This window comes from Danio rerio, chromosome 9, assembly GCF_049306965.1.
Source record: "Danio rerio strain Tuebingen ecotype United States chromosome 9, GRCz12tu, whole genome shotgun sequence".
In the NCBI taxonomy this organism is placed as follows: domain Eukaryota; kingdom Metazoa; phylum Chordata; class Actinopteri; order Cypriniformes; family Danionidae; genus Danio; species Danio rerio.
Genome location: NC_133184.1, coordinates 27575313 through 27599844, shown reverse-complemented (window position 1 = coordinate 27599844; position 24532 = coordinate 27575313). Strand labels below are relative to the sequence as shown.

The window sequence follows — 24532 nt, the reverse complement described above, 5'->3', positions numbered from 1 at the left end:
ATGAATGAATGAAGGGGGGCTAATATTTCTGACTTCAACTGTGTATGTGGTCTTATCATACGAAAGCAGTTTAAATTTGTCTTAATAGTCTTTGAAATTTTTTTAATTGAATCTAAAATGACACCTAGGTATTTAAATTCACTCACTTCTTTGATTTCCTTTTGATCAATTTGGATTTTAAATAAATCTAGTGCTCAGTTTATTTTATTTTATTTTATTTTTTTTTTACGAAAAACACATGGAAACTGTTTTGTTGTAATTTAGAGTCAAACAGTTATCCTGCAGCCAGTGGGTAATACAGATCAGTAGCTTGGTTAACATTTCTGCAGCTTTCTGTGAACTTCCTGCTGTTACATAAATAATTGTATCATCTGCATATATTTGACAACCAACCTCATTGCAACTTTCAGGTAGAAACAGAAAAGCAATGGTCCCAATATTCTACCTTGTGGTACACCTAATTAAAGTGTTGATCTCACACCATTAATTTAAACACATTGCTGTCTACAATCCAGGTATGGTTTAAACCAGTTTAGAGCATGTTGTGAAAAGTATTTCTGTTTCAATTTATTTACGAGTACTTCATAATTCACAGAATCAAAATCCTTTTTAAAGTCTAAAATTACTGCTCCCATAACCTTTCCTTGATCCAAACTGCTTTTCATCATATCTATTATTTATGTCTTGCTGTTAGTATTATTATTATTTTAATACATTATTATTTATTATTAGCATTACAAATTATAATGAGTTTACTACTATAATACTTTAATTTAAATGAATTTAAAATGAATATAATAATAATAATAATAATAATAATAATAATAATAATAATATTTTTTTTGCAATTACATGAGGTTCCCCAAATTCTTTCTTTCTTTCTTTCTTTCTTTCTTTCTTTCTTTCTTTCTTTCTTTCTTTCTTTCTTTCTTTCTTTCTTTCTTTCTTTCTTTCTTTCTTTCTTTCTTTCTTTCTTTCTTTCTTTCTTTCTTTAAAAAAAAAAAAAGATTTACATAAGTGATCTACCACTGACAATTTATTTATTTATTTACTATAATTCTCTTTGTGTGTACTGTATATTTATATAATAAGCTCCATGGCAATAAACTAAAAATATTATGGTAATATTATAGAATATAGTATTATATTATGAACTAATATTATGGTATTTCCTTGTAGCTTCAAACATGAATAAAAGACAAATCCTTTCCTGAAGTTAGCCAGTGCAAAACGAATAAATAAATAAATCTATCCCCAATAACTGGGCAGAAACAGCAACAATTAGAAAGCGGTTTGCAGCGTCTGGAATGAGGCCAGCGGTGGCCATTGCATGTTTATAGGCACTGTGATGAAGAGCATGTGGTTCGTGTCCATTCGTCTTCTCCTGAACTGTCCACAGAAGTGAAGATCTTTGGCCAGGCTCTGTCAGATCTCGTATCTCAGGCACGCGGCAGCTTTCAGGCATGTTTACTGTAGATGATGACAGGCTGACAGGCCTGCAGTGAGTAGCGGAGACGTGACTCTTCCAATGGCTTGCCTTGAAGGACCGCTAAGTATCTTGTTTTGAAAGGACACGTTGCAGAATTGAGCTAATGAAGGGGTGTATTGTGTATTTACTAAGTGTTGTTCGGATTGTCACTCATTGTTGTTCATGTAAACAGTCCTAACCTGACTATTACACCACTGGCACGTTCAGAACTGGACTTTGTTGTGATATCTATCAAAGTATATCTGATTCAGAGTACGTCGGATTGCAGGCTCAAGGCATAGAGCATTCAGTTGTTTGTTGTTTGTATATGAAAAAATCCAACAGGAAGTTTTAATCATTAGAATTAATGTACTTTCATATGCAGACATTGTTTCTTTGACTCAAGATGACTAAAATGTGAAGAAACGTGATTAATTTTGATGTCATGTGCACTTATTCATAACTCTTTTCAGTTTCTTACTAGTTGATTTGCTTTTTATTCATCACAGTGTTTACATCAATTCTCAAATGTCCAATATGGTTATTATAGCCTTCTGTGATATAAATCTAATTTAAAACATTTTAAAAATAAAATATCTGATTCTTTACTAAGAGAAATTTCATTATTAGTATTCTAAATAAGAATACGTTAAAAATTATCTAAACTATCCATAAAATATTTGTAAAAGTTTTTTTTTATTCTTTTGTAAGAGACAATGTTACAGGCCCTATTGACCTTATTCTAAAATGCGGAAGTTCGCCTGTTTTCGCGATTGTCTTAGAACTTCCGATTCAGTCGCCTATGGGAGAAATGAGTAGGAATAATAAACGGCAGAAAACGGTCAAACTACTTGCTCTACAAACAAATGTTTGCATGACTATACAGACCAAGTAGAATAATATAATAAGAAAATATCAAATTGCAATATCAAGCAGCATAACGAGCAGTTTTTAACGTCAAAAAATGAATGGAAGTGAATGAGACCGGAAGTCTCAAGCCAAAAAGATTCAAATGGCAGCGCCCGCTCTTCGGCGGAGAATAAGGTGAATAAATCCAATCTATCATCCTCTTCCCACAAATTTATTTTTTATTTTTTAATATTTATCACTTTCTTATCATGTCTATTTTTTAAATAGGTTTTTTCCTTTTATTATTATTTAAACTCCATTTTATTTATTTATTTATTTATTTATTTATTTATTTGTTTATTTTATTCATAAACCTTTATTTTTAATCTCTATTTCAAGAGTCTCCTGGACTTTTAATTTTTAAAATTAATATTGCAGTATCTTGTCCAATTATGTGAAGCCATTATTTCTTCGAATTTTTACTTTTTCCTGAAATTGTTTCAATAATAAAACATAAAGGAACAATTATGTTATTGTTTCATATAAACAGTGTAAGGATTGATTAGCTATTCATTTATTTATTTAAGTAATAATAATAATAATAATAATAAATTAAATTTTTGCAGTAACAACGGCATTACTAATTAAAGAGTTCAGATGCAAAAACTAAATTACATTTAGTTTTTACACTCTTCTTTTAAAATGAGAATTGTTTATCAGGCCCCTAAGTGTGGGTTCAGTTATATCACTTTTATGGCAAAAAATAAGTTATTTTCATGGTCTCAAGTAAAATAACTAAACATAAACATGGAGGCTGAGAAAAATGTTCATTTTCGACTTTTTAAACAAAAATTCAGATGCCACTTAGAAGTTTTTGCATCTGAACTCTTCAATTCTGTTTTTACAAAAATCACAGAAACTAGAGCTCCTATGGTGAAAATGGCAGAAAGTGTGCACATTTTGATATTAAAGTCAATTCATAAAGGCTATTTAAAATATGTCAGACTGTAGATACAAAAAAACTAATACATAGAATAGAACTAAAACATTGTCAGAAAAGGCATAATAAAAAACCTATTTTAATAAAAATCCTCTCCTGAGTCTAGTAGAAAACAGACTTATGTATTTTCAAGGGCTCAAATATGAAATATATTCCTGTACGTCTAAGCTTGCCATCACGTAATCTTCCTCTTTAAGTCCACTTTGCAAAAGAGTTGAAGGAAAGGTATTTGCTTGCCCTCAAAGCTGCTTACATAGTATTGTGCATTAATTTCAGTGTTCAAAACAAAATATACTTTATATTTGGTAATAATCGCAGGGTGAACGGAAGGATTTGAGATTCAGACAGCAGATTACAAAAGGAGATTAGAGCAGCGAAATGATTCTCTCCGAGAAAGAACATACAATTTAGCACATCTCAAGACAAAGAGTTATTGCCCAGGAAAAATAAAGACTTTCCTTTCATTTAGGAGGGTTATGACCCACTGTCAGGCAAAACACTTTGTGTAACAGTATACTGGACCTAAACGACCTTGTGACATATTTACAGTGTGACAACAAACCCCGTTCTCTTCTTTATTATCAATAATTATTGTATTGTTTCTCACTTCCATTTCTAGCTGTGGAAGATTTTGTTTTTGCATGTTACATTTTATGATTTTAATCAAACACACTTACTCATTTAGAATTGCATTTTGATGAATGCATGCTACAGAAACAGTATTTCCTGCACCTAAATCATTTTACACACATTTTATTTATGCGCTGTTGTTAATAATGTTTTTACTCCAGCTTAGCCATCGAATGAAACAGTGAAAGCAGGATGGAAAGGCAGTGCATCTTTCTCGGTTTCCTCTGATTTTGCTTTTGTTTTCTCTGGAAAGCCGATAGCTCTCTCTGCCAGACTCATCTCAGGAGTTGTGGAAAATTGGAGATAATTAACCCTACTATCAAATGCGCTTCAAAGTTGAGTTGTGTCTTTATGTAGCTTTCAAATTAATGTTTAATTTAACAGCAAAACACAAATGTTAAGTCACAAATGGCATTCTGGTCTTTGTACCGCTCTGCGTAATTAAACATTAATGAAGAGTCAAAGTGAGAGCCCAGATATTCAAATTCCTCCTCATTAAACAGTGTGATTAAAAGCGTAGTGCTTTTATGTTATACACTTTCTTATTACCACTCACAAAAAAAGAAGAAGAAAAAACACAAAACTTTCCACTAGTCCCAGTTTTCCAATCAGCTCCTCTGTGGCTTTGCCATTTTCCTGACCAATAATAATAGTCTTTCAAAACCTTTATTTATATATATACTTTTTTCTTTTTTTTATATTTAAAATAGCTAAAAACAGATTGACTAAAATGCTATCTGTGGCCTTTACAAACAAACAATTGGGGCAGCGAAAACACTGAACGGCTAATTATGAAAACACTAATGTTAGACACAGGACAGTGATATTAGGCTGGAAAATTTCACACTGTAAAGCTGCCTTTTTCAATTTAATGCACACATAACAAGTCCAAATTGATAGTTGAGCATCTCACATGTACAATAATGCAAAAACAGTGAAGCGCATTATTTCTTTAAAAAAATGTACATATTAATAAATATATTAAATATATTTCAGTCTTTTTGCTTCAATATTTCCATCCCAGGCTCATTATGAAATTGTACCTCTATATACATTTCTGGAGAGCGGCAAATACGTCGCAGGAGCTAGCTTTTTTTTTTTTTTTTGGCAGTTTTTGCGAATCTACTAGAGGCCTCAAATTTCTCTCACGAGTGCCATTTATACCTGCTGTTCTCATGTATATTCACCAGAGGCCACTGTTGACTGACTGTTTGACTTAATGACTGACTAAATAACCGATTGACTGACCCACGCTTCTTCTTCCCTAAACCCAACCAATAGTATTTTAAAAAGCAGAGATTAGTTTCAAAGCAGAGATCATACCGCCCCCTAGCATTTTGTTTTAAAAATGAAATGCAGCCATACGTACCTTTGGATACATAATTTGCAATCACTAGAAATGTGAATAGGGCTACGTTTTCAGAATGAGCCCATGTTGAAAATTTCATATTTAATTTAAAATGCTTTTTGCACATTAATTGTAAATAAATTAAATTCTTTCTCAAAGGAAACAGATTTTTAAAACATAGTTTTTTTGTTGCTTTTTTAAACAAAACTTATTTATTTTTTAAATAAAACGTTTACCAGAACTATTGTAATTAAGCTAAAAAGGTCACACTTTATATAAGGTACATCATTTAATGTACTAACATGACCTAATCATGAACAATACTTGTACAGCATTTATTAATCATAATTCAACATTTACTAATGCATTATTATCATGCAAGTTTATGCTTGTTAACATTAGTTAATACACCGGGAGTTAACATGAACTAACAATGAACAACCTTTTTTTAATTAACTAACTTTAACTAATATGAACAAATACTGTAGTAAATGATTTGTTTGTTATTTGTTCATGTAAGTAAATGCATTAACTAACATTAACTACTCACAGAAAGTGAATATTTTTTCTAAATTTCTTAGTCAATATAGGTAATGTATTTTGGTGCATTTAAACAAAACAGATTTATTAAACTGATATATTTATTAAAATAATATTTGATTTCCCAAACATGTTTAGAAATTGAAGGATAATACAATTAAATTCAAGCTAAATATTGCAAAAAAAGTAACAACTTACAAAATTCCCACAATAAAATAACTAAAAAAATGTATCTCTTGATTTTTCCTCTTTTTGAATTTACATTTAACATTTTTTTCTATAAGATATAAATTTGCTTGTACTAGTTTTTGGGCGTTATCGTAAGTTATTTTGTTAGTTTAGCTCCAGATTTGGCTTCAGTCCTGACTAATCTAATGTATATGCTCAAATATAATATTGTATAGCTTTCTGTTTGCTGAGTACTATATATCTTATTGTAAAGGGTTACCTAACACTCAAAATTGATATAAAATAGACAAACAATATTTTATATCAGCTGTCCATCAATGATGTGTTACATGTGTACTAATAAAAAACATATAAATAATAATAATAATAATAATAATAATAATAATAATAATAATAAAATTATATAAATAAAAAAAAAAAAACACAAAAACCTAAAATAAACATGCAAAACTATAAACTACTGCAAACTATTAATAAAAACTACATCAGCTCTTTGAAGATACTAAAAAACAACACTGAGAAGGAAAAGAAGAAAGAATATGAATTTGGAAGAAAACATGCAGCATTAAGCCAAGTATAAAATGTTCAAGGTTTGTTGTGTAAGCTGCATAACAGCATTAAATGGCCTGTCGAAATATATGCGCATATACAGACATTGGCATCATATCTGTGGGCTCTGCTTTTGCATGGACATGACCACATGCAGAGATGAAACATGGCATAAATTACAAGAGCCTGATTGTAGGAAGGTACTGGTGAATACAGTTGGAAAGATGATTATCATTTTTCAAAAACAGAGCGGACAGAACTCATGAGTCATCAGCTAATCTTCGCCGAATCAAAGACCAATGCGGCGTTTGCTTCAGAAACAGCTTGATTTACAGGATGAGCCTATTTTGTACGACATATAAAATGTGTTTCAGTTTAACTTAATCGAGCTTTGGTGTTGAATTTATTAAAGCTGGTTTGGCTTTGAAAGACTATTTGAATTATTTGATACATCGCGTGCTGGGTTGTGAAACATTATCACTTTTTTCTTCTTCCCAATCAAAGTCGACAATACGTCAGTGGGCTCATTTAATCTCCAATGTCCGAAAAATAACAAAAAACAATGTCACATGCATAAAATATCTGTCAAATCCGCATAAAAGAACTCTGAGCTTCACACGTTATTTGACAGCCGAACCAGAAAGAGATCTGAAACTGCCATTTGAAAGTTTCTGATGACCTGCAGCACAAATATACTTCATTAAAGCGGATCTGTTTCTCCCAATGAAGACTCCAACAAGTCCGGCGCTCTACAAACTCTGCCTGTCATGTCCGCAGGCGGCCTTCAGGAAAGAAGGAGCTTCAGAACAAACATGCTCTCTCCGATGTTCAACTGGGAAGAATAGAGGGATGCTAAACGCACTCTGACAAGAATTGTGCCTCTAACCATTCCCTCTGCATTCACTCCATCCCTAAAGAGACTGCTTGATTCCCCCTGCCACCCTCTCTCAGAGTCAAGAAAAGTCTGTTTTAAACGGCCACAAACTTTGGATGTGGATGTGGACTGACTGTTGTGCGTTCTGTGATCCGGCTTGGTATTTTTGGAGACTGACCGCTCTAAAATGATTTTGAAACATGCAGTGTCAGGTCTCTTTAAAATTACAAGAATCCGCGCTGCGCGACGCTATTTGACAATTCTGACCTTAGCGTTGGTGTTTGCTCATGTTTTTTCTTGGAAAAGCTTTTATTCTTTGCGACTGCGCCATGGGATGTTATGGCAATCTGCAGAAATAAGTGTAATGTTTGGTCAGGTATCAAACTAATAGCTTGTCAAGGCTCATTGCACGTCTTATTGTCTTTTTGTTTGTGTAATTGTGACTTTTCCTTGTATTGTCAACTGTAAATACGCAGTTTCTGTTAAATATTGTTTCTTTATTCTGTGATAAATTGCAGAATTGTTCATTCATTCATTCATTTTTCTTTGGCTTAGTCTCTAAGTCAGAGTTCACCACAGGGGAATGAACTGCCTGCAAAATTGTTTCGTTAAAAAAAAGATTTTTTTGTGTTTTGAATTTTGCATTGCGTTGCACCCTGTTTTTTTGTTTTGTTTTTGGAAAAATGGAAATGCACATTCGCCTTTATTTCGTTTAATTTAATTTAACTTAACTTAACTTAACTTAACTTAACTTAATTTTATTTTATTTTATTTTATTTTATTTTATTTTATTTTATTTTATTTTATTTTTAAACATGCTGTTTTTCTTCAATGTTTTTTTTTTTTTTTTTTGTGGAAGCCATGATACTTTTTTAGAATTCTTTGATAAATTGCAAGTAGAAATGAAGAACAACATTTATTAAAATAATTCTAATATGCACATTATAGTAATATACATTATTAAATGCAAAAAAAAAAAATCGAATAAAATAAAAATGTATACTATTTGTTTTTCTTTAATAATTTGAATTTTTTTTTGTTTTGAAATTTGCAATGCATTGCACCTTGTTTTTTGGCTTAATGTAATGAACAAACCCTAATTAAATTAAATTAAATTAAATTAAATTAAATTAAATTAAATTAAATTAAATTAAATTAAATTAAATTAAATTAAATTTAATTTGTTTATTTTATTTCCTTTTTACTGTGTCTATTCTAAATTAAAGTATAGTTTTTGCTGAGTAACAACAGCAATTCTAGGCAACAGTTATACAAACAAAACATAACAAAACTAAAGAAATTATTATAAATAGTGTGCATAAATTGAAAAAATGCTAATATTTTTTAATTTTCTTTTTCATTTTCTTATGTTTTGTTTGTATAACTGTTGCCTAGAATTGCTGCTGTTACTCAGCAAAAACTTTACTTTAATTTAGAATAGACACAGTAGATTTTGGGCCAGTTCAATGAGTGCAACATAATATAGTCTTTTTGCCCTACATATGCACATGTTTGTTTTTGACAGGACACTGTAATGTTCTTAAATGCCACTTTTTAACATTCATTTCAATTTCAATTTTTTTTTTTAACCACCAGATAACCACCCCGACTGGTCATGAGTTTCTGTTACAGGCAGACCATTTTCCAACCATCTCTAAATGGCATGATGCCATCAAGAAAGCAGTGGACATCCTGGTAAACCATTTCATAAAAAAACAAACTACATTTTTACACCATCATGCATAATTTTTTAACTATTATATTATTTAAAGCGCTACATTTTAAAACATGACTGTAATCGGAAGAGTCTAGGTAAATACATGCTTTAAAACGTAAATAGCGAAGCATGAAACACTGGGATAAATACTTTAAAAAGCAATATTTCTGGATGTTATTTCAGCGTGTACCTGATGAATGTTTTATGTGATGTTGTGGTGTAGTCGAGTGGATCTGGAGGCCAGAGCTGTGGTAGAGCGGCTCTACACCGGTCCAACAGCACAGAATGCCTGTCCAGACCGACCTGTGAAAGCTCCAAACCCAAACCAAAAGAGACCAAATCTGAACACAGACGCTCCATAAGTGAGTAACGTGTGTGTGTGTGTGTGTGTGTGTATGTGTGTGTGTGTGTGTGTGTGTATGTGAGAGAGAGAGAGATGGAGAGGTGAGAACTGGCAATCAACACAGAGAGTTCAGAAACAGTGAGAGTGTCAGGGTTGCAGCCTCGCTTCACCACTGTTTAATATCCACATTAATGAGTTTAACAGTACAGATGATACTGTCTGATCACAGGCTGTCTCACCAAATCAGATTTAGGTCAGGTTTTACACTAAGATTAAAAGAGATTGAAAAATTGTTACATTAATTATGTTTAAGTATGCTAATAATGTTAATGTTTTAAAATAATTTTTTTTTATAACATTTCAATATTAGTAGAATTTAATACCTTTATGCCATATGTCACTTCTAATGATAGTTATTCTTATTTGAAATTTTGAAACTGAAGTGCTGTAATGTAGTGCTGCTCTAAATGTACTGTGAACATATCTGTTCTTTGTGCGACTAAACAACCACAATTATATGTGTAGCCCTATACCACTAAAATATAAAAACTCATTTATTTTTTTATTTATTTATTGTTGACTATTCAGGATGATTATTTTGGCATTGTTTATTATGTCAATTAAGCAGAAATTACAGAAAACAAAATCTAGTTTACATTAAATATATTTAAAAAAAAATCCAAATCTTAAATCTAATAATTAAGAAATCTCAAAAACAAAATGAGTGAAGTGAGCATTAATTGTTCATAAGTAAAAGTATAATTTTCAAATAAGTAAAAGAGGTAATTAACATATAGTGGTATTACCACATTGTTCATTTTAGCTCAGTTCCAATAAAAGCTAATAGTTATAATAGTAATAGTTAATAAATAATATTTACTTTTGCATTATTAAAATCCAAAGTTTAATTTTATTTTATGTATTAGTTTGGAAATTATTCATAGGATTAATTTAAGTATTTAAAAGCATCCGCCTTGTTAACAAATAAAACCTAGTGTTACCAAAAATCATGCTGAACCTATTATTTATAACAGTTTTAATGTTTTAATAATTCTTATAATACATTATAAGGTAAGTGTAACTCACTGTGAACATACAATTCACTTTCTAACGTCTTAATTTAATTTCTCAGATAATGTTTTGTTTTACTGAAGCACTAAATACAATTTTGTTGTCCTACAGGTAAATTATGCTGTGTACTCATATATATATACACCCTGATTACATAATGATTTATAACGATATACACTACCTGTCAAAAGACTGGGGTCATGTTTTTTTTTCATGTTTTGTTTTTAAGCAAACTAAATTTAAAAAAAATAATTAAATAAATTTAATTATTTATTGTAAGTAGTTTCAAATGTACTGATTACTCCAGTCATTATTGCTTTTATTACTATTACCATTAATAATAATATTATTAATAATAACAATAATAATAATAAAAATTAATATAAGCGAGATTTCTGAAGGATTATGTGACTGTGAAGACTAGAGTGATAAAGCTGAAAATTCATCATTAAAATCACTGGAATAAATTATTAAATTTAATTATAAACTACTTTTGAGCAGTTATTTTATAGCCCAATAACAATTTTACAATTTGTACTGTATTTTTAATTAAATAAATGCACCCTTGGTGAGAAGGAGAAGCTTATTTTAAAACATTTAAAAATCCTACTGACCCCAAACTTTTGACCGGTAGTGTATATATAAAATTATTCGCCCTCCTGTAAATCTTTTTCTTTTCAAATATTTCCCAAATGAAGTTTAACAGAGCAAGGACAACATTATTAGCCCTCTTACAGTTTTTCATGGTTGCTTTGATGCAGTCGTCAACTGAAACTCTACTGAAAATTATATATTTTGCTTGCAAAATGCCCATACCGTGTCAAAACATTTAAAACATGCAACAAAAGCTAATTTTACCTTTAAACAACACAACTTGCAAACATGTATATGAGCTCTTTCAATTAATCATTACACAATGGACAACAAAATACAGAACTGTTTGAATCAGTGCACCATTGATTGCCATTGATGCCTATTGCCAATGCCATTTGTTGTCTTTTTATTTGGGCTGTCAAACTTGCCTTTTTGCAAAGACATGGATCCAGAATAAGAAATGCTTTGAATAAAGTTACATTAAATTCATGACATTTTTTCAAACTGTGGCTGTAAACTGAAACACTGTTGAAAAACAAAACAGACAAAAGTAATAAAATAATGTAAATATTAGATAAAACCCATGTAAACCAATATAGCAAACAAGAAAAACTGTAAACAGTTTATTTTTTTTATTGTCTACAGAACAACCATTGTTATACAATGATTTCCCTAATTACCCTAACTTGACTAGTTAACCTATTTAACTTAGTTAGGCCTTTAAATTACACTTTAAGCTGAAGACTATTGCCTTAAAAATATCTAGTAAAATATTATTTACTGTCATCATGGCAAAGATAATATTAGAATTTAGCTATTAAATCTATGATGCTTAGAAATGTGTTGAAAAAAATATTTCCGTTTGACAGAAATATAATATTATATGAAAATATATAATGGTCCTAAAAATAGTCTTCATTATTTTAAAGCATACATCATTTAAAGTGAAATCTCACCTAGACATATGTATGAATCACGCTTGCAAGTGACAGTTTTTTGCATATTCCTCTGTGGTTACAGGAACAGGAAACACAGCATCACCTTGACCACAGTTTTATACAGCATCTGAACATTTGCAACTGCAACAACACATTATGACTGTAATAAAATACAGACACCTTAGCACGTCTCATAACCTCACTTACCGTGTGAGACAAAGCTGAATTTCACACAATATATACGACATCTCTAAACACTATTAGGATGTTGTGAGTAAAATGGAGTCGGTCTGCTCTCTGTCAATCATTATTATAAATTACAAGCTACTTGACACTCAGCAAGCACTTCTGTCATTGGTAATTGCAGCATTTTCTGCCCTGAATAAGTATCAAAGAGAATTCATTTACTACTGTACCGAATACTGGGCACTAGCTATGAGCTCTCGCTAGTCACATACTAATGACTGGACTTGTCAAGATGCTGTTATATTGACACTTACATTGGCCGGAATCAATAAGTAAATGCTGTGAAATGAGATATTTACGCAGACGGGAGAATATTTCAGCAGAAGTAGTTATATATATTTTTTCTGCTGTGCTTTTGAACAATGTGCAGAAAGGAGACACTCTTATTTGCATGAGGAGGACTTGCACAAAGACAGCCTCAAAAGAATGTGGTGAGTGTTCAGTGACAGCATTGTTCCTGTGTCTCCTCTGATCCCCCGCACAGTGTTCAAGCTGAATTACAGCGCCTCAGACAGCGCCGACAAGAATGGAGTAAAGAACAGACTGAAGAAGTTCATCTCCAGACGGCCCTCTATGAAAACGCTACAGGAGAAAGGCATTATTAAAGGTGAAACATTCAGCCGTGTGCACTCCTCACATTATTGCAATACTCACTGCCAACTTTCAGATAAAAAAAAAAAAAAAGAAAAAATCCAATAATTCTTAAGGCTGATTCACACTATGAAGATATAGTTTAACAAAGAGGAAGGATGTAACTCAAATAGTTTTCAGATTTATTTGTTTCTAGTTAATAACTATTTAAAAACAGAACAATTAAAAATAAACTTAAAGCAGAAAACATCCTGCTCAATCAATAAAAACAGCAAATAACACAACTGCAGCACACACAATTATAATAAATAAAATGTAATCATTATGCAGTTATCGTTATACAGTGCTCAGCATAATCGAGTGCACCCTATTTTGAAAATGAATATTTTTATTAGTTTCTCAGTGAATATAGGCAATGCATTTTGGTGCATTTAAACAAAACAGATTTATTAAACTGATATATTTATTAAAATTATATTTTAGTCACCATATTTATTGAAAGATAATACAATTAAATTCAAGCAAAATATTGCGAAAAACAAATTACAACCTACAAAATTTCAACTATTTAAAAAAAAAAATTTTCTTCTCTTGATTTTTCCTTTTTAAAAATTTGTATTTATTTAGTATTTTTCTATACAATATAAATTTGGGTGTACTAGATTTGGATTGTTATCGTAAATTATTTTGTTAAATTAGATCCAGATTTGGCTTTAGTACTGACTAATTTAATGTACAGTGCATCCGGAAAGTATTCATAGCACTTCACCTTTTCCACATTTTTTTGTTACAGCCTTATTCCAAAATGGAATAATTTTTTTTTTTTCAAAATTCTACACACAATACCCCATAATGACAATGCGAAATAAGATTTTTTTTTTAATTGTTGCAAATTTATTGCAAATAAAAAACCTAAAAAAATCACATGTACATAAGTATTTACAGCCTTTGCTCAATACTTTGTGTTGATGCACCTTTGGCAGCAATTATAGCCTTTTCTGAATATGATGCCACAAGCTTGGCACACCTGTCTTTGGGAATTTTTGGCCATTCCTCATTGCAGTATCTCTCAAGCTCTATCAGTTTTTATGGGAAGCGATAATGTACAGCCATTTTCAGATCTCTCCAGAGATGTTCAATAGGATTTAGGTCTGGGCTCTGGCTGGGCCACTCAAGGACATTCACCGAATTGTGAAGACACACCCTGTGGTTTGGGTCATTGTTCTGCTTTGGGTCACGATTTTTCTGTGACCTTCCCCAGACTTGTGCCTTGAGATAATCCTGTGTCGAAGGTCTATAGACAATTCCTTTGTCTTCATGCTTGGTTTGTGCTTTGACATGCACTGTCAACCCTGGGACCTTATATAGACAGGTGTATGCCATTTAAAATAATGTCCAATCAACTTAATTTACCACAGGTGAACTTCATTCAAGCTGCTGAAACATCTCAAGAATGATCAGTGGAAACAGAATGTACCTGAGCTCAATTTAGAGCTGGACACCAAAAGGTGTGAATACTTATGTACATGTGATCTTTCAGTTTTTTTTTTTATCTTTGATAAATTTGCAACAATTAAAAAAAATCTTTTTTTCACATTGTCATTATGGGGTTTTGTGTGTAGAATTATAAGAAAATAAATGAATTTAATCCATTTTGGAATAAGGCTGTAACATAAAAAAATGTGGAAAAAGTAAAGCTATGAATACTTTCCTGATGTACTGTATGCACAAAATATAACATTGTATAGCTTCCTATTAAAAACATGAGTTTTAAAGATAGATTGTAAGAGGTGTACTTATATATGCTGATCACTGTAGTTAATTAATGGTAATGATATGCTTAAAGATATGCTTAAAAAATCTTAATTAAAGATTACAACATATTATCCAATCATAACTGTAAAAACTGGAATCAATTTCAGAGGAATTTTTCTTATAAATAGTAAAAACATTGACAGCAGATCAGAAACCTCATTTGGCAATCTGGGCCTTCATTTACTACCCTCCCCTGATTGTTTTTTTTTTTTTTTTTTTAAATGAGTTAATCGATTCATTATAACGAAAAAAAATATTGTAAAAAGTTGATAGGGTCACTAATGATATGTACTGTACATTTTATTAATCCTAATCAATTAAATATCTGATGACTTGGTGAGTGCAGTTCACCTTATTTTCTAAAGATGGCAATGTCTGATACATAAAGATGATATGAAGTTTGGCAGGTATAAAACAAAAGAACATGAACAGCAATGCTTGAAATGGCTTGAATGGCTTCACTGCAGAACAATTACTGTACACATTCAAATATAAGTGTTATTGTCACTGTCACTTATTTACAACAAATAAAGGTTTAGTTTAATGACTGCGTGACCAAGTGTGGAATCATGGGAGTTGTTATCTTCATTGTATCCTAAGTAAACTGGGGAAATCATGTTTGTGGATGAGCTAAAGTATTGAAAACCTATTATGTTGATGCAGAGTAAGTCTGTAAGCCATCAAATCGAAACAAGACGCCAAAGCAATTGCTGATGAGAGTGACACGGCATTAAAGCAGTGGAGCTTTTATTATGACACAGTTGACCACTTTCGGTTCTTTCAAGCGAAATCATGTGGGAAGAATCAGCTCTGTTTTTTCATACTAAATATATTTTATGGTTCTGTTATAATACTGCTCTGTGTGGTCTAATAAAAGGCACAACATATTAAAGTGCCTTGGGCTTTTCCATGTTTTATATTAATATAAAGCAGAAACTGAGGGTGTGACATCATTAGCATGATGACACAATCACATGGTCCATGACACTAGTTAAAATTACTTATTTATCTTAATTTGAGCATTTTTCGAAACATTTGGGATCATTTAATGCAGCAAAAATCCAAAATAATCCAAAATACATGATCAAAGTACAGGCAAAAGTTCAGGCTAGGTGGCAGAGAATCAAAACGGTTAAAGGATCGAAACATGGCAAGACAAACAAGGAAGAACTCTTTGTAATGTTACACAGGGTTAAACAAGACTCAGAAATGTATGTTGCTAAGAGAAGTGTCTTTAAAGTCCAGTTTATGATTCATCAGATCATCAGTGATCTGAAACAGGTGTGTGCAAACAGGTAAAATGGGATTTGTAGTTGTATTGGTGGTAGATTTGTAGTTGTCCAACTATCTGTATGGACTAGATCACTTGTGATTGTGACAGTTCTACTAGCTTTTGAAAATTTTGATACAAAAATCTTATATATTGGGCTTTTAAATGTATTATATTTGAATAAAATATAGTTTAGTTTACATTTTAAGGCAAGGTTCATGCCATTGCAGCAGTTAGAGACACATCTGTCTTTAGAAATGTAGGTCTTGGAAGACCCAAATATGTAATACTGATTGAGGTTAAGCACTTAAAGCACAGGGTATTAAACTGAAGTGTGTTTTAATAACTACATCCTTGCTGTTGGTAGTAATCATTACAGTAGTTATACTTTAAAAGAACACTAACAAAATCAGCGAAGAGTTGATGAACAATAAAAGCATTGACAGCCAATCAGAATTCACCAAGTGCACCAACATTTAAATTGGCAGACACCAAAACTGCAGTGCACAGTTTGTGACAAACTGAAGGTTATGCCTTGGAATAGGCGCTCATATAGTTATCATTATAGTTATTGTTACACAATCCTTGGTGTGAAAGGGCCGTTATTCATTTAACAACTTTTCCCAGTTGTAGCCCAGTTAATAGTCATAATTACATGCTACATAATTACAGGTTACATATTACACGATGACATATGAATGTGCAATCTTAGGACATTAGATTATTTTGGCTCTGCATGTTTCCATATTAAACAAAACTGTGACCCAGTTAAAAAAAAACAGGAAGCAAGACTTTCTTTTTCCTTTATACATTATACCAGCTCAACAAGCAGTCCCTGATGTGAATTCTTAAAGACTGTAACTAATTTATTCCATTCATGCCATATACCAAACATAACATTAAAGGATATTTTAAGCATACTTGGAACCCTGGCATGAAGGTAATGATATCTTTAATTTCCTCTGGTGTCAGAAAAGACCCTTTAATGTAGTATCTGTGGGGGTAAATGGGAGATCAAAGAGGACAATATTGAAGGAATGAATAAAACTACTGTGGATTAAACGGGGTAGCGCAGGTGGCCCCAAACACAGCTATCTCTGGCACAGCTCCAAGGCAAGCTAGCCTGCTAAACATCCATCTCGAAATTAGGATCCTTCCATATTGTGCCAGTGCTTTTTAATAGTCATTTATTTAGAAATGCCCCTCCTGCCTGATATTTCTCTGAATGCGCATTTGTATGCAAAGGTGGCTTGCTCGCAGTCATTTATGCATTTAGCACATCTCCACTTCCCCCTCGCTCCTCGCGGGTGCCGAAATGAGAGCAGGACATCTTTGATGTTCCAGAAGCCTCTGGGATGGTTCGCCCGGGCCTATATGAACTCAAAAAGCCACATGATGAGGACACTTACACCTCTGTGCCGACTACTGTGGTTTTGCTCATTATGGAGCGTTCTGATCTTTTGTGGGCCGTCTTTGAAAATACGATGGCCCCGAAAACATTATACTACGCAGAAGTTCCTGGGTCACACAGTACATTATAATGCCCGTGGTGGTGTGTCCTTTAATAAGCAGGACCGCTGAGGGTGCCTCAATCTGTAATTATTTTTTAAAGCAGGGTGTAACTAGTCATTGCTTTTATCAAGCTTTTTAACTGTCAATCATAACTCAAATTAATTGCGTAAAATGTGGAATGATTAACCACGCATTTATTTATTTGTTGTTTATCTTTGGTATTTGTTCACAAACTGACTCAAGCATAGCATTAATACATTTTACAGTGTTTTCAGTGACTAAAATGCTTTTAAATAAACAAACTGCACCAAATTAACACATTTACAACTTTACTATTAACGATGTTATGGTGGTGCAGTGGGTAGCACGATCGCCGTACAGCAAAAAGGTCGCTGGTTCAAGCCCCAACTGGTTCAGTAGCCATTTCTGTGAGGAGTTTGCATGTTCTCCCCGTGTTCGCGTGGGTATAGACATGTGGTATAGGTGAATTGAATAAGCTAAATTGTCCATAGTGTGTATGTGTGTGAATGCAAGAGTGTATGGCTGTTTTTTCCAGTGTTGGGTTGTGGCTGAATAGTGGATAAGTTGGCGGTTTATTTTGTTATGGCGACCCCTGATTAATAATGAGAATTTTAATGTAGAATTCAAACAATTAAAAAACATTTGCTAAGGGTATTAGTTCAACGTAACACTAATTGGTTGTTTATTAACAGTTGTAAGTAAGTTAGTTAGTAGTAGTAGTTAGGTTTAGGTTTTGTGTTGGATTAGGAATGTAGTACAAGATAATAATAATAATAATAATAATAATAATAATAATAATAATAATAATAATAATACATTTTATTTATAGTGCAATTTTTTCAGACCTAAAAAAAATCTGTAAAAACACCACAATAAGACAATAAAATAAAAGTGAATGATTAAATTGTCAAACATAACCAATCTAAGTTAAAAACAATGGTAAAAAGGTGAGTCTTGTGATGATTTTTAAAACAATCCAGAGAAGCGGCATTCCTGATGCTGATGGGTAGACCATTCCATAGCTTAGGCGCACTGTACGGAAAGCACGTTTACAACGTGGCTGATACAGCTTAAGTTCAGATGAAGAACGAAGACTGCGGGTGGGAGTGGCGAGAATTACCAGGTCAAAAATGTAGTCAGGCAATTCCATGCACTGCTTTATATGTTAAAATCACGGTCTTAAAATCAATATGTGACTTAACAGGAAGCCAGTGAAGTTGCTGAAGTACAGGAGTGATATGGTGCCGTGAGAAAGTGTGTGTCAAAACCTGTGCATTGGAATTTTGAGTATACATAAACAATCATACTATATAAATACTAATAAACAGAGGCAGGTAATTCAATTCAATTGTATTCATCTTTATTTCTACAGCGCTTTTACAATGTAGATTGTGTCAAAGCAGCTTAACATAGAAGTTTTAGTAAATTGAAACTGAATAGTTGTTCTAAAAACTAAAGTGCTGTTTAGTTCAGTTCATTGTGGTTTAATTTTCACTGCTAAAAGTCCAAACACTGAAGAGCAAATCCATTGATGCGCAGCTTTACAAGTTCCAAAAGCAAGCCAGTGGCGAGAAACAAAACTTTACCAATTGACGAAAGTGAAGCAAGTAACCTTGAGAGAAACCAAGCTCAGTTGGGCCAGCTCAGTTGGGGACCTAGTTAACAATATTGTTCTAAAATGTCAATATATAGTGCTGTATTGTATTAATTGTAATATTTAAGTTAATTGCTGTTGATCATATTAATGATAAATGCTTTTTAATATTGTCAATGACATATTTATGTACAGACCGAGTGTTTGGTTGTCACATGCTGACCCTGTGCGACAGAGAAAAGACCACAGTGCCCAAATTTGTCAAGCTGTGTGTGGAAGAAGTTGAAAAGCGAGGTATGTAAAAAAAAAAGATCATTTAAAAAGAAATAATAGGCATTTCATCACACGCCTGGCTGACTGACTGACAGATGTCTTTACTCTGTCCTCACAGGCCTGGAGGCCGATGGGATATACAGAGTGAGCGGCAATTTGGCTATTATCCAGAAACTACGCTTCCTAGTGGACCAAGGTAAGCTTAATCATCAGCGATTGGTTTCATCTAAATGACACAATATCGTTTTATCTCTACAGGGGAGGCTGAAAGGTATAAAATGCTTGGTTTGTATTAGGCGCCACAAATTGTTTGATAAGGATATTCACTGCCATTTTGATATGCAATGAAATGCAGGCAGGACAATGTGCTCGGCTCTCAAGGGGCGTATTAACGTTGACATAATGATTAGCATTTTTTAATTTCCTCATCAAACGACTGTTGTTCTAATTCTCTCTGTTGGCTTCTCTGACTGTGTCTCTCTTTCCCCAGAGGAGGAGCTTGACTTGGGCGACAGCCAATGGGAGGACATCCATGTCATCACCGGAGCGCTAAAGATGTTTTTCCGTGAACTGCCAGAGCCCCTGTTTCCCTTTCGCTTTTTCGACTTGTTTGTGGAAACCATTAGTAAGTACTGAAATCGATAGTGTTATTGCTGCAAATATTTGGGATTAGAACTTTTGGAATGTATTACATGGAATGATTAATTTGGTGTGAGACTTTGGATTACTTCAAATGTCCAGCATACAGCTTCCCCCCTACCCCATTCATGGTTTACAGCCTAGTTTGACCCAGTCCTTCTAACTGTAATTTAAGCCACGCATGGCTAAACCCCTCACCACTCTTGGGTTGAGTCGTGCTATTTGGGATTGACCCTCTTAAAGGCATTCTTGCAGATCTGTCAGCCAAAAGGGGTCGCTCTTTGACAGGGAGGTGCTGAGATCAGTCAAACTCTCTTGTTTGGGGAATGGGGGAATTTCTCAGGCCAGAGGGCAAAGTCAGGGCCTGTGGTCCAGACAGAAACTGTCACCAGATCAGCCTTGGTGTCACGTGTAGCCTCCCTCCAGCAGCACAGAGCAAACTTTGGGCCTCATCTCGAGCGTCCAGCTGACGCCAGTGTGTTTCTCTTGGGCAATCTACCTTCTCAAAGGCATGTACCTTCTGAAATATATGTATGTACCTTTGTGCTTAAAACAACATTTGTCCTGCACTTTTGTTTTATGGCTCTTTCTGTTTCTGAAGCCCTGTTAGTTTAAAAACAAACACTTTCAGATTAGTGGCCGTGTGAACTGCGTAGTGGCGATAAACTATGCACTAAGTCTTATACGGGTGTGTAAATAGAGAGTAAGTATAGAGCAAACAATGAGTGCTGAACACTGTAGGCACAATTGCCGCTTTATGGAGCTAAACATTGTGAACAGGAATGACAGAAGTTTTTTTAAACCTTTTGTGTGAACGCCACTCTAGCAGGCGAAGGATTGTGGGCAGCATTTTACTATTATTTTTTAAATAGATGTTTTTGTTCAGCAAGCAATCACGGCTTAATTTGATCAAAGTATCATAGAATATTTCCTTTTCAAATAAATGCTGCTCCTAGTAACATTCTGTTAAAATCAATTATTATCAAAATAAGCTGAACTATTTTTAACTTCCAAACATTTAAGTGTATTCTGTTTATTTTGTTGAACACAAAGAAGACATATTTTGAAGGAACTGATAGCCATTGATATACATAGTAAGAAAAAATAAAAAATATATAGAAGTCAATGGCTTGCATTTTCTAACATTCTTACCATATCTTTTCATTCATTCCAACACAACTTTAACAAAAGAACGGGGCTCAACTCATTTGGAACAAGGAGAGCAAACGTTTGTTTTTGGGTGAAATATGCCTTTAAGTTCAAAGTAAATAAAAAGTGTATTAATTAATGTAAACAAATTTAGTGTTAAAAATATTTAGTGTGTAAGTGTTATTTAATTTAAATAAATTTATTGTCAACACTTTTATTTTCATTTAAATTTGTATACAATTTAGATTTATTTTCCTTTCAAAATTTCAGGGACTTTTAAATGCCCTCTTGTGGCCCTATAGAATGAACAGACCTCACTTTTAAATCTCATAGTTTACGGTATGCAGCAAATGCAAAACATTTTATGAAGATAATGCAATTTTATCCTTCACTGTTTATACCAGAAATTATGATTGTTTCCACATAAGATTTTGATAAGTAGTAGTTTTTATGGCTAGGGATGATATTCATTCATTTTTCTTCGGCTTAGTCCCTTTATTTATCAGGGATCGCCACAGTGGAATGAATCTGCAACTTATCCTGCATATGTTTTACACAGTGGATGCCCTTACAACTGCAACCCAGTACTGGTAAACATCCATGAACACTCATTCTCTTACATACACTACGGCAAAATTAGCTTATTCAATTCGCCTAAACTGCCTGTCTTTGGACTGTGGGGAAAACCAGAGCATGCGAACGTGGGGAGAACATGCAAACTCCACACAGAAACGCCAACTGAACCAGGCAGAACACGAACCAGCAAACTTCTTGTTGTGAGGTGACAGTGCTAACCACTGAGCCACCCTGGGCATGATATTACTTTAGCTTGTAATTTACTTTAGCTTGAGAAGCCTTGAAAACTGGTTGCTACTGACTCCCATTTTGTATTATTTTCCCTTATGGATGAAAAAATGGGTAACCAATATTCTACAAAATATATATTTTTGTCTATAAAAGTAAAAAAAGAAATGAAAAAGTAACTCAGAAAGGTGAACCACTTGAGGGGTGAGTAATAAAGACAGAGGAAATTCTAGAACTAGGCATTTTATTTATTTACCACATCCGACAAGCTGATTTTGACTATTTTTAAAAAGGATTTCTGTCTTCAGAATCTTGAGAAATGAACCAGAAGGCCAGTGCGCTCCCTGTAATAAGTGCAGGGATATCATTATGAGCACAGCACCTCAGTATTTCCCCACTGGAAGCAGAAATATGCGTGAGACAGAATGGGAACAGGCCTGGGGTGATGCTGTAATTTGCTAATAAATATTTACTCGTGCCGCATGTAGGCCAGGGTACCACAAACTGCATGCATCCAATTAATCAGTGGATGAGCCCGATCACTTACAGATAGTGTTTAGACAACTAATTATTACTGTAAAATGCCCCTAATAGCAGGAGGTATAATTAGTCCAACCTGCAACATGTCTCACCAAAACAGAGAGGAAGTAAGTGGGAACATACTACTGTACTGTTGCTATTGTAGTATGCAGTGTGCAAACTGTCAATCCTTTCAGCATATATTTTCACTAGGGTATTTTAATTAAATTGATGGGGTATTATTTTTAATCTATCTTTATTCACTTACTATCTTAATTGTTTTTTAAAAATTAATTTCAATGTTTTTTTTAATGACTAAACGTGACCTTTCATTGATTTCATTTTGACTTATTTTAAGCCTGCATTTTACGAAGTAAAAAACATTCTATTCTATTCTATTCTATTATTTTCAGGAAAAATAATTGTGTCATTTATGCACTGTAGACTTGAAAATTGTAATGTGTTGCCACAAAGCCTTGTTTTCTTTGTAGTATTTAGGTTAGTAAACTCCTCCGCTGTCTGAAAAATCGTCATAGTTTAATGAACTTTTCAACTTGTTTTATATTCCATTTGTTGAAACTGTCCAACATCCTGTTTCATTGATCTCACTAGACCATTCACAGGCATTTCCAGCGAATCTGCTGATATCTGAGCAGCTCATGTCTTCTGTATTGCTCTATCATTACTGTCAAAAGAGGACAAATCCTCTAACCATGGCTGCCCTTTATATGGGTGATATTAACTAAAGGTCTCTGGAACGGCACTTTGGACGAGGATCCATTCAATTAGGACAGTTGCCCAATCACACATGGCATCTGGAAATTAAAGTTATTTAAAGGGACAGTTCATCCAAAAATTAACATTTACTCTCCATGTATTCACCCACAAGTGGTTCCAAATCTTAATCAGTTTTTTTTTTCATTGAACATTGTGCAAAAGGATATATTTCAAATGTTGTAAACTGGTAGCCATTCACTAAGTGTACACAGACAACAGTGGTCTGATATTAACACAATTAAAACAATACTCTGATGAAAAATCTACCATGTTAGCAGCCTTTTTTGATTACCATAATCACACTCGAAGTGAACACAAATAAAATAAAATGCTAAGTATTCTTATTAGTCACTTTACCAAAGTGTTGTAAAAACATGTACACACCTTAATCACACTAATGGCAACGTGTAGGACTTCTTTCCCCATTTTACAACTGGATTACACACACGATAGTGGCAACAGCATGGCAGTAGCAGTTTAACAATAAAAAAAGTGCCTTTGAGTGTAAATTTGTGTCAGCATCATCTGTTTGCATGTATAGCATGACAAATAGTTTGTTGAACTTGAAACCTTCGTATAATTAAAAATTAAACAATCCAAAATTGTATGTAGTACCATAACGAAGACAATCTGCATACACAAAATTGCCGAAGGAAACTTAAATGCTCTTATGCAGTGACTTCATGACTGGATGAAAATAAAGGCACAGTATGTAATTTCTGCCTCTAGAGGGCATATTCATAACAAACTAAAGGCTGTTTTATACTTCTGCATCGAGCAATCTCCGTAACCATGTCTTGCGTGTAGTCGGGCATTTATACTTCTGTCTAGCCAAAATAAAACAAATAATACTTTCTCCAAAAAAAAAAAAAAAAAAAAAAAAAAGTATTATCAGACATACTGTGAAATTTTCATTTGGGAAATATTTAAAAAAGAAAAAAAAATCAAAGGGGGGCTAATAATTCTGACTTCAACTGTATAACACTGTGCATGATACTTTAGGATATTTCTGAAAATAATTCACATATTGTGCATTTCATGAATATATGTAATATAGCATAAAAATGGGAAGATGAAAGGTTTATTTTAAAAGCAACTTATGCAAACACCCCAATCAAAATGTTGCATTATTCAGAATAGTGTAAATAATTTTCTAATATACCCATTGACATTCATAGTAGGAAAATAAATACTACGGAAATCAATGCATTG

General features: G+C 33.0%; 1 protein-coding gene across 5 annotated transcripts in view; it reads left to right on the top strand.

Annotated features, from left to right (window-relative positions):
* The window catches only part of arhgap15 (Rho GTPase activating protein 15), a 70449-nt gene that overhangs the window by 21518 nt on the left and 24399 nt on the right, over nucleotides 1-24532 (top strand). For all 5 annotated transcript variants that reach the window (XR_012384836.1, XR_012384837.1, XM_009304594.4 and 2 more), the window contains 6 exons: nucleotides 9044-9142; nucleotides 9388-9526; nucleotides 12841-12963; nucleotides 19355-19453; nucleotides 19551-19628; nucleotides 19923-20057. Coding sequence is in view for 3 of the 5 variants with exons in the window: in XM_009304594.4 (XP_009302869.1) it covers nucleotides 9044-9142; nucleotides 9388-9526; nucleotides 12841-12963; nucleotides 19355-19453; nucleotides 19551-19628; nucleotides 19923-20057 (673 nt within the window). In the remaining 2 variants the exon portion in view is untranslated. The remainder of the gene's footprint in view (nucleotides 1-9043; nucleotides 9143-9387; nucleotides 9527-12840; nucleotides 12964-19354; nucleotides 19454-19550; nucleotides 19629-19922; nucleotides 20058-24532) is intronic.